Raw genomic sequence first — 11454 nt, forward strand, 5'->3', positions numbered from 1 at the left:
AGGATGTCAGGTTGGAGTTGTTAAGCTTGCTGAAACTTTCAAGCATCCGCAAATTTAAGCCTTTCAGTCATCCTGTGAAAAAAGTTTACACGTTTTCTTAATATTATAAATAAGCTGAAAATGGAGTTCTCCTATTTCTTGATTTCTAAAGAATGAAGAGGTTGACAAGTGCTAAAGCATCGTTAAGCAAAGATATCGCCAACCAAACTTGCAGGCATATCTGGTGACCAGCCATGGGAACTGGGCCTTCTCGTGCTGCCACCGAAGTTGAAATTGTCATGGTTATTAGCACATCAATGGTTCTTCCAACTAAGAGGCCAACTGCATCAGAATAGCATTAAATTTATTATCCCTCTAAAAGAAATGTATAGTATTCAGATTTTGTGTTCTATGTGGTTTATAGCCATTCATAGATTTATAACTAAAGCAATCACAATAAGACTAGAATGGCCAGTACTACAGGAAAATCCATAATCCCTTGTTTGTGAAGATTGTCAGCATAGAAAACAATTTAACAAATGTAAAAGAATTTATGACATCACCTAATTGGGTCTCATAATGCTTTCCACTCCACCCATGAACTCATCTCAAACAAAGTGGAATTTCCTGTTCACGATTTACATATATTATATCTGAATATGCCTCATAAATAGTGGAAATTATGCCTGATTTTGCTAAATAATACTTGTTTGTTGTAATTTAGCTCTATTAGCATTTATAACAACCAAAGTAGATATATTCTTGCAAAATTGGCATCATCAACAGTTTGGAAATGGAACTTGAGAAATAGTCCAGCATGCAATGTTCAGAACCATAAGATCCCAATTTAAAAACAAAACAAAACAAAAGAGAAAGAAAAATCCAACTAATTTCATTTTAGATTTTGTGATCCTCAAAAGATCAAAATGAAACTTTGGAAGTGATTCTGCAGCATGTTTGGTTGTCTTTTGGGGAGGTGATCTACAAGTGATCACAAGTTAGCAAAATCACTTCTGGAGACTCATTCAACATTCCAACAGAAAGTTAGAGCACAATATTATTCTATAGGGATTAAAACTATTGCATTTTCATTAAGAATATATTAATCTGAGACCTTGATTCTGTAACTGCATAAAGAACAGGATGTGACTTCTGGAAATGTTTCCTACCATGCTAGCACAACTAAAAAAAACTAGTAGATTATACTATTTTATATGTTTATAGCCCTTATTTTTCAGACACTATCCTATATTAGCAAGCATAAACTCATGAAGTTCACGATTTTGAAAGATAGTCAAAGATGTCACACATCAAGAATTTTGTTGATTTTATTGCTCTCTATATGAGATAGTGACTTTTTGGCTTACAAAAGATAATGTGGAATCTGGGAATGCATATTGTTTCACTTTGACAGTACAGGTATTTAATTTTTGCATTAGTAGAAAGTCTATTCACGTTGGGCATGTTGTATTCTGTTACAGAAATATGTGTATACTACTGCCACAGTAAATAATTACTGCTTTTGAGAAGTGAAATTGACCCAAACATTTTTTTATCACTTCATACATAGAGAGGTGTCAAATTCTGGCATCATACTGGGGTAGATCAAAAAGCTTGAGAATCAAAGTTCACATATAATATAACAAACACAATGTCAGTTAGGTATAAAATTTAAGTATCCTTACAGAAGATTATGTGGAATGGTAAAGTGAAATAAACACATGAGAAGAACCAAGTTAAGAGGATGAAAATTTTTGGCTCAGGTGGTACTTAGCTGTGTTTAAAGAGCCGTTGGTAGAGGCAAAAGAACATTGGTTCATCCTCACATAACAAGCTTCTCTTCTACAGACTTCTAAAATAGTAGTAATCGTAGTTTTTTGCCTTACTATGAAGCACTCAAAAAGATCATTTTACATATCTTTGTTTATTGTTATTAAAATGATTCAGGCAACCTACCAGATTTCAGATATTGACTCATTCCTTCCCCATTTATATTTGCAGATAGTATAACACTTTCTCATTCAGTTTCCAGAGGAGAATACCAGCTATCAAATACCTTCAAGAGAATCAAGCATAAAAGTGACTTAATTAATGGCAAAAGGAGAGAAGTAACAAAATAAGAACCATGAAATCATTGGTTTGCCAAAAGAAATCCTACTGCATATACACACTCAGAAGTAACTGTAGCTATAGCAGCACCGCCTATGCCTAGACCAAGTAGAAATATCAAAATGGGATCAAGTATCGCATTTAGCAAGTTTCCAGCACCTGATATGCAAGATGATTGTAGATGTTGCTCAGTGATGAATATAGTATCAAAATAAGATGTGCACAATAACTAGAAAAACTAAGTTTAATAGTGAAGATGAGATAGAGGGAGAGTTAAAGTAAGCATAAGTTAATATCATCGAAAACATAATACTTACAGACAGCAAATAATGGTGTTTTGTATCCTTAAAGCCACGAAATGTTCCTTGTGCAGCAAGTGTCATTACAATTGCAGGAGCACCAAATGCTCGTAGGGTAAGAAATTGTTCTGCAGGTAATCGCATAGGTGAATCCTGCAACAACCATAAGATGTGTCAATTTCCGTACAGGCATAAGAAAGAATTCAACTACCCTCCTTCATTGCAATGCAGAAATACTTATTAGATTCTTAGCGACAGTTCTAACAATTAGCTTTAAACATTGATAGCCTTTTTGTCAGACCCATAACAGCAGGAATTTGCAAATGTGTTATCTTTCCTGTCCACCATGCTTCTACAAACCAAAGAAGTAGTTCTGGAATGAGAAACCCCCAATTGGCATACTTAAAATAAGATTAGCAGACTAACATTAGTGCCAAACTGCATAAGCTGAATGGAATTCCATGGCTCTCCTTTAGGAAACTCTACGTTCCAAAATCATCAATATAGGAAATCACTTTTTAACAAGAAGGAATGTAATTTTATTTCCTTGACTTTTTCAATATGCATTATCCATTCAGTTGAAAAGATTAAAAGAAGATCAAGAGTTCACTTTAGTTGAATACAGTTGTGTAATGATGATGAAATTGCAAGAGTAACTATTGTGACAATTGCCTGATTGGACATACAACAGTTATACCCATGAAATCCATCAGCATTCTCAAGCCAAAAATTAGACTGATTGATTCCAAAATCCCAACTGCAGCAGCCAAAGCCAGAGAAGTCGATACTGCTGGAAGAGACTTCCTGCTCTCTCCATCAACTTCACCGTTGGGCTCATGTTGCAAATATCCTGTGCACAAACTACAATCTTGTCTAAAATATGATTCCAAAAGTTGTCCATCTACTTTCACACAGAGATAATAACTCCAACCTATTTCACGAGCAAAATCATTGTCCCCAGGACGAGGCTGTAGAACCTGCTGAGCAGCAACAAAGGACGTAGTCACATTGAGCAAAGGAATGTTAAACAGCTTCGATACCAGATTGAAAACCGAGACCGAGACACCAGTTGCTGCTAGCTCAGCTGACCCTATCGAGGTGTTATACAACTTTACATGGTGGGAAGAGAAACGATTAATAAGTAAATTAGCAACATGGCATCAAAGTTCCGCCTAAATGCTCCAATTGAAGCAATCCATGCATGAATGAAACAGTCAAACCAGAAAAACTGCAACCTTTCTGCCACACAATGTGGCAAGATTCTCAAAGATAATAAATTTTGAAAAGAAAAAAGACCAATACCCAAATGTCCTACGAAGGCGGTGTCCACAAGCAACGCAATGGGGTCAGCAGCAAGGGCCAACATAGCCGGAACTGCAATGCCTAGGATCTCCAAATTGATATCGTCGCCTCTAGGAACCCCCAATAGAAAAGTCAATTTCTCAACCGAAAACGCTCGACCAATCGAAAAAAACAAAAAACAAAAACGTAACTTTCGGCAGGCGAGACAAGGAACCTAGAAGAAGCACATGACAAATACCTCATGGGGAGTGAGACCGAGCTGAGGAGAGGTTGGAAGGTGTCCGAAAGGCCAGTGCTTAGCTTTCTGACGGGGGTTGCGCCTGTTCTGAGTTCTTAAGCGGGTTGTGCGGCGAAATAGGCGATGCTTCGTGTTCGGTGTCCTCGTAGGCGGCGAAGGGGAATAAGAGGGGCTCGAGAAAATTCGGACGGGAGCATGGAAGGAGGCGATGGCCATGGCTGGGATGGGAAGAGAGCGAGAGACCCTGTGGCTCCTTGCTGCCGCGGGGGCGTCCGCTTCGCGACCATAAGCTTGAAGCTTTGTCTCATCTCGCTGGCAGCTACTCTCTAGAAACATGAAATACCTTTTTTTTTCTTTTTTTTTTTAAAAATACTCCAATTAATAATTAGGCATTAGTATTTAGAGAAATTGCATTTTGCAACGTATATTTTACTACCCTGTAAACTAATAATTAGGCATTGGGATTCACTGGCCATAGACAATTCAATCTTAAATAAATTTTTAGTGAGAATATTAAATAAAAATCAAAATATACATGATTTTTTGACATTACCATTGGCTCAAGATGACAATTCAATCTTAAATAAATAAGAAATTTATCTGATTTTCCCAGAATTGCCTTCGTTAGCGGGTGTAATAAAGGATAATTGGACAGCACATAATGCATCCTTATATGGACTTCGATAAACATGATAAACTTCTTTGCCTTTTTGATTGAAAGTGTTTAGGTGGAAGGAATTCTTTTGAATTATTGCACAACATCAAAGATTTAGATCTAATTACAAAAGCTATACAGGGACCTCTATATTTCAGGGCTCAAGAACAAGTTCCAACGACAATATTTCATATATTACGATCAATTCCCCCTAGTAAAAAACAAAAAAGATGAACACATGTAATGTAAGAGGGAGTAATGAAATCACGCGACAAGAATATAAATGGCAAATTCCATGATGAAACCAAGCATGAATTGAATGCAAATGAAACTCCATCAAGACTTCATGATTCTGAGGTCAAATTTGCTTACCAGAAGACCACCAACCTTGACCCACCTCTTCAAACACCTGAACAAATTTGAACTGCATATGCAATGTTTCCATGTAAAGGGTCGAGCAAATACTACGTTTCTAATAAGCTGGACAAATATCACTCCTTCGGTTGTTCCTCTGCTTTGGTTTGTGTTGTTGATTTGGCATCTTCTGGCTTGGTCGAATCAGCAGCAGATAGAACTTCCTCTGCAGTCTTTGTTTCTTTGCCATTATCTACCCTCAAGTTAAGCAAGAGATCAGCAGCATCTGAGGATTCCTTGCTCTCTTCTGCTGCACTCTTTTGAAGAGACTCGGCGATGCCCTCGACCATCTCGATAAAGTTCCTACAGTCTGCAGTATAACAGCAAATGATGAATCATAGAAATAAGTTGAGATGCAAGTAGATGAGGAATTTTATAATAAGGAGAGGGAAAAGAAATAGTATTATTATAGAGACTAAATATGATGGATACGCTTATTTAAACGATGTAATAGAGTCAGCACTCTAATAAAATAAACAAGAGAAAAGAATCGAATTCTCCTATCTAGTTGAAGGAAAATTGGGCGGGAATATATTTAACTTCATCCAATTCTTTATTTCTGCTCAAATTCAAAGAATTGAAAGCTTCTACAATAAATAATGACACATGAGGCCTATTCCTTGAAAAAAAATGGTAAATTAAGAAAGGTGAATATGTAAGAAGGAAAAAAAGGACAGACAGACATAAAAGTGGGTGAAAGAAGGATTACTTTTTCATATTTAACATCTGTAAATTAGTTTTCCAACTTGATGGGTGAGTTACAAAGGGTGGATGTTCAAATCTATCTCTTGAAATATTCGTCTTGCCTCTTTATTTGACAAGGAAATAAGAGACACAAGGTCCATCCTTTGACTTATAGCTTCAAGAAACCGACCCTAAATGACATCGTTTTCTTCCATATGATTCTGTCGAAGCAAAAAAAAAGATGGATGCAAGTGGGTGAAAGAACAGGAGAGGAGCAAGAAATTTGATTCAATCCAATACCTTCATTTCATTGCTAACCTCATCTATATACCTTCATTATATTTGACCAAAAATGAGTGAAAGGGCATTATTTTCCCCCACAGTAAACTACTTTCTTTATCTTTACTTCTACTTCTACACATTCATGATTAAACTACTTCCTACACTTGTTTATCTTCACTCTTACCTCTCTTTAAGTAAATATAAGGGTACAGCAAGAATAGTTCTCGGCAAGTAACCATGTGAAGTTGCTGATAGAAGTTAGGAAGACTAAACTACATTTATGCGCATTGTCTAGTTGATTCTAACTACATAGTGTATGATGATTAATAATAAAGTTTATCAACGGAAGGAAGTTCAAAAATAATCAGGATTGCAAAAATCATAAAGTTCAGTAAATACAATCAAGCATGCCTAGAAACAAACAGGAAGAGGTATGCAGGCTGATAAGCAAGCAAAACATAGGTGATATCTATATTCCACCTCAATCAACTTGAAACATTGGCTTGGTATTCAAATTAATCATTAGAAATGTAACTAGTTTACATGCTGCCACTAATCATGAGAAAGCCTCAAGTGTAATATTTTTTTCTTTAAAAAAGATCTAGCTTAGAAGCTAAAAGAACACGCTTAATATTAACCCTGTATTATTCATAATCTCAAAATAAAGATTCAGCTGATAAACGAACTATGTAATTTATAACTATGTGCGAGTATGGATATAGACATATAGTCGAAGTGTCTTTAACTAAGATTTAGCAGCTTCAACCATTTAATGTTTAATCACCCAATCCAACTTGTATGAAACACAAGATTATTAGTTTGGGATAAATTAAAGAGCTCACTTCCTACAGAACCGAAGCGAATACAGAACATCTCTTCCTTCAATTCCCCATCAGCAAAATCCGCAGCATGCCACACACACGACTTATCATTCCCCGCATGCTCCTGAATCTTCATCGATGGAAGAACTGAAATAGAAAGAAAAAAAGGAAAATTGTAGATCCAACGTAACAAGAACTAAAAACCAAATCCAAGAAGAATCGACCACTCACCGAGATGGTTGGCGCAGATCTTGAGCGTCTTGGCCTGTCGCATCACTAACCGAACCTTTCCGGTCTCCCGGTGCTTCAAAAGTTTCACATTCCCCGTGCCCCTCTCCTTCCACAGGTTCCCTTCCTTGTCGAACCGATAAAGCTTAGATTTCCTGACGACAAGCAAGCAGGTCAAAACTAAAGATCTCGAAACAAAAAAAAAGCACAAAAACGATTCAAGAGAAGAAAGACTTTACAGATCTAGCAGGACGTCCTCATCCTCCTCGCCGGTGGTGACGGCGACCTCCGAGAGAATGACGATAGGGGTGATCTGAGCTCCGGTATCCTCGTCCTCGCCGGCAGCGCTCTCCGCTGCCTCGTCCCCGCGATCGGGGTTGCTGCTTGCCATGGAATCCCAATCGGAAATGGCCGGGACAAGAAATGAATACGGAACGAAACAGGGGAGATGATGGGAGTTAGGGCATGGCTTTATATAGGAGGAAGCGACGCGGTGAGAAACAAGCCAGTGGGTTGGTCGCATGGATTTCTATGCGGACTCGTTTGTCTGAAGAAAAACATGCCAGTTATATGCGCTCGCATGGATCGTTTATATCTGTCTAAATTATCGCAACTCAATTACCATATGCAGTAGATGCATTCTTAATTTTTGCAGGAAAAAATCAAAAGAATTATTTTCATTGTCAAAAAAAAAAAAGAATTTACTAAGTTAACGTAACTATGAGATGATGGCCATTAATCAAATCCACATGACGTCAAATTTTGGCCAACAGAGAACAAATCAAGGTTCATCATGAAAAGGAAAACCATGTTTTCATATTCTTATTACATCTCATTCAAGAACAACCTTAACACATGATCTCGTAGGAGAGCAATCGGTACGGACCAAATCATTGGCTTCTTCAATTGCAAAACGACAGCCGTCGAATCCTGGCTGCTGGCTGCTCCTTCACCTTCCCGACTGGTCCCTTCTCTTGCAGGCTCCGGGACCTTGGCTTGGCAGTTTGGGGGGACACCACGCAGCTCTTCTTCAGATCCCCTGGGGATTGGATGAGCCGGTTGCAGTCTATCGCTGACGGCAGTCCGGCGATGCTGTGCCGCCTCAATCGCGGCCTCACCTCGCCTTCGGGATAGCATCGGCTACCTCCGCTCAAGCTCAACGAACCTTTCCTGCCAGCCGATGATGCCCGGGAGAGCAGCTTTGTGGGGGACTGCACGGTCATGTTGCGGCCCGAGCTTGAACCGGAGTCGCTGCCGCTTTTGGAGGTGGTGATGGCTCGTCGAGCTCCTCCAGCAGAGCTAGGAGTTTTGGAGGAGGCATTTTGCTGGTTCTCCCATGGTTTTCCTGACATCAAGCGTGCCAACCAGCTCCATCCCAACTGGGGATTGCTTGGGTCTTGGAGAATGAACTTGCCACTTCTGTTGAAGCTCAGTACTGGGGCTTCAGATTTGGATGAGCTTCGCCACTGCATCAAAACATAAATATTAATCTGACGGCGACATTTGCCTCAGTTCTCAAAATAACCAGTTGTTATTACCTGATGAGAAAATGCATAAGCTAAAGCCCTCTCTCTTCTTAAAGCAGCTTCTTTCTTGTTCAATTGCATTGCTTCAGCTTGTTCTTTAGATTGCAAACTATGATTCCACCCCTCTCCTATCTGTCACTGAAAATTAACCATTAGCAGTCGACAGAAGAAAAAAATCTTAGTTTGGAGGCAAACTGTTTATCACAATCTCCATTTGTGTTCCGAGATAAAGAGACGAGAAAAAACAGATGCATTCAACCTTTTTCTTGTTGTCTTCCTTTTCAAACTTTGGTTGCTGAGGCATATGGATTTCCTCCAATTTGTACCGCGAAGGAAGTTGCATCTGCACTCTTGACATCGTCTGCAAGGAGTACAAGGTTTTTGTTGTTTGCGACTTGGCAGCAATTCCATCGACAACTCTCCTCAGCCTATCCAATCCTTTTGAAGCTCGGAAAGAAGCCCTTGCCTTGATGAATCCATTATATGAGTTAACAAGTTCTCAGTTCAGAGTACAATCAAATAAGCAACGTTCATAATATGAGAATATCTGGCTATCATTAATAACAAGATCTTGAACTTCCGTAGTATGAGAAACTTAATATGCTCTTGTGATAACAAAGTCTTTATTGAGAGTCAACTTAAATAACGAACTTCCAGTATGAGAATAACTTAATATTTCTTTGGATGAAGCAGAACTAATATTTTGAAATCGACCAACTTTTCATTTGTGCATAGACATGCAAAAAGCTATTTATTTCATGATAATGTGATGTTTATTAAAATTTGATTATCACTAAGATTATGTTGTAGAAACAACTAAGCAAGGCAATAAACTGTAAAGAGATAAATTTAATGCTGAAAAGCTAAATCGTGTTAGAACATATAAACAGTTGCCTAAGCAAATTTTATGTTGAATGAAGACTAAAAACAACTAGAGTTTCCATAATATAGGTTTTCAAGGTAAAACATAAACACGGTTTTGTACTACATGTCACTGGGTAGATTATACCTTTTTTTAAGTATAATCAAATTTCCCAGTATCTGACCATTGGTTTGACACATGAATCACATACAAGATCTCAGATTATCAAATCCATAATACTTTTTTTACTACCATAATCAAGATAAAGTTAGACCCAAAATGATAAACAAAAAATTGATGATTAAATGATTTTGGAAAAATATTTGTTGATTAGGAGACAGAGACGATGAAGTATTCATATCTGCAAGAAATGATCACTTTTCAATCACTTCAGAAACTGATTATTTCAGCTGCGATAATGATTTCATTATAGCTTGCAAGCTGAATCATTGTAGACCCTATGGATGAGGGAAATAACCAGATCAATACCTGGTGACCTCTGAATGCAGTCTGGATTCTAACGGCGGCAACATCTTCTGTTGGTTTGCTAGAGGACTTAGCTGTTGAGGTGGACAAGCGAATGACCTCTGCTGCAGCCCGAACTGTAGCAGCTGCAGCCTCTGTGGCAATAGCAGTGGCAAGCGCCACTGTGTAGGTGTGGGAACTCTGCTTGCTCTCCGTAACCATCAGCTTATCCTCCTCGATGGAAATGGGTGGCAGCAGAGAAGTAGAATTCTGAATACAACTCTCCATCTCCTGTGAACCATGGAAACCAGCATGCTTGGATTTGTCATTATTACCTTTTCTGAAATCTGATTTCAAGCACTGGGGTAGCAAGGACTTCCTCAAAGAACTGAACCATTTCAGTTTACTTGCCATCATCCTGCCTACTCTTGGTTAATAGCGTCCTTTTGGCTCAATAAATCCTGTGAGAGAAACATGATTGGATAAATGACAAACCAGAGCTTAAGCAAGAACAAATAGCACTGAATGTGTTCTTTGACTGAACAAGTCATGTGAGAGAAACTTGATTGTATAAATGACAAATCAGAATACAAGCAAGAACAAATAGCATTCAGCAATTTCCCTTAGTTTCCACATTGTCTTACCTCCTCTCGGTTAGTTGTGTTCTCTGATCGAGAAATGAGAAACGTGATTGGATAAATTTCAATCAAAATTCAAGCAAGAACGGATAGCATTTCACAATTCCCTTTTGCTTCTCATTCACCTATCTACTCTCGGTGAAATGTGTTCTTTGATCAAATAATTCCGTGAGAGAATCTTGATTTGGTAAACAGCAATAATTATAACTCAGGGAAGAACGCTAATGTTGCTATATATCCTAATCGTTTCTCATTCTCTACGAATCCATCATGCGCCAAAAAGATTCTTATTTTTTTCATCACAAACAAAAAATTGCATTTCCCCTATTTCAAGCAGAGAGAACATGAATAAAGATGCCAGCTTTATTCCGTGGAAAAATCAGAGCTACAGGAATAATTGGTTTCAGAAACATAATCGGAACATTTAGTAGGAAATACACAAGAACAGGAAGAGCGAAGAAGAAGCCAAGAGGAGGACGAAGCCAAGAATCAGACCGGCAAAAAAAATAAGTTTTTAGGGTATCCTAACCTCACCTGGCGCAGAAATCGATGAAAATGAAATTGCGTCGGAGGTAACGATCCCGGCTCGATCACGTCAGAGGGAGGAAAAGAAAGAGAGAATGTTCTCTCTTTTCCCCTTCTCTTCGAGCGGGAGGAGGAGGAGAAGAAGAAGAGGAAGAAGGTGGCGTTCGGATGCGCGAGCGAAGCGGAGGGGGCATTTCCTCTCTCTCTCTCTCCACCGTGGCGGGGGGAGGGGGAGCCATCGCCATTCGCCAAAGCTCCACCATCGATCTCCTCTCTGATCGAGCAGGGCAGCAGAGCACGAGCGAGAGCGGCCCGTTTGCGCGATGCCCTTTTACTATATTTTTGTATTTTAAAATAATGAAGAAAATAAAAAATATATTTTTAAAACAAATATATATATATATATACAAAAAGATTATTAAAAAAT

The 11454-nt window shown here is 38.5% G+C and overlaps 2 protein-coding genes and 1 pseudogene across 2 annotated transcripts; all 3 read right to left on the bottom strand.

Moving 5' to 3' along the window:
- Positions 1 to 68: 68 nt before the first annotated feature.
- On the bottom strand, positions 69 to 4250 carry LOC141841840 (protein DETOXIFICATION 44, chloroplastic-like; annotated as a pseudogene).
- Positions 4251 to 4856: 606 nt separating this feature from the next.
- On the bottom strand, positions 4857 to 7449 carry LOC141839233 (ran-binding protein 1 homolog c-like). The gene is made up of 4 exons (XM_074726935.1): positions 7251 to 7449; positions 7015 to 7166; positions 6805 to 6930; positions 4857 to 5306 (listed from the first exon to the last, which is right to left on the bottom strand). Exons 1-4 carry the CDS (start codon positions 7400 to 7402, stop codon positions 5074 to 5076), a joined length of 663 nt encoding a protein of 220 aa, XP_074583036.1. The 5' UTR covers positions 7403 to 7449; the 3' UTR covers positions 4857 to 5073.
- A 428-nt stretch (positions 7450 to 7877) lies between these two features.
- On the bottom strand, positions 7878 to 11114 carry LOC141836847 (protein IQ-DOMAIN 3-like). The gene is made up of 5 exons (XM_074724312.1): positions 11037 to 11114; positions 9889 to 10325; positions 8797 to 9003; positions 8550 to 8669; positions 7878 to 8477 (listed from the first exon to the last, which is right to left on the bottom strand). The coding sequence occupies exons 2-5, from the start codon at positions 10279 to 10281 to the stop codon at positions 7914 to 7916; spliced, it is 1284 nt and encodes a 427-aa protein (XP_074580413.1). The 5' UTR covers positions 10282 to 10325; positions 11037 to 11114; the 3' UTR covers positions 7878 to 7913.
- Positions 11115 to 11454: the final 340 nt, after the last annotated feature.

Source organism: Curcuma longa, chromosome 11, assembly GCF_044706935.1.
Source record: "Curcuma longa cultivar G26 ecotype Majalengka, Jawa Barat chromosome 11, ITB_CL_G26_1.1, whole genome shotgun sequence".
Lineage (NCBI taxonomy): Eukaryota > Viridiplantae > Streptophyta > Magnoliopsida > Zingiberales > Zingiberaceae > Curcuma > Curcuma longa.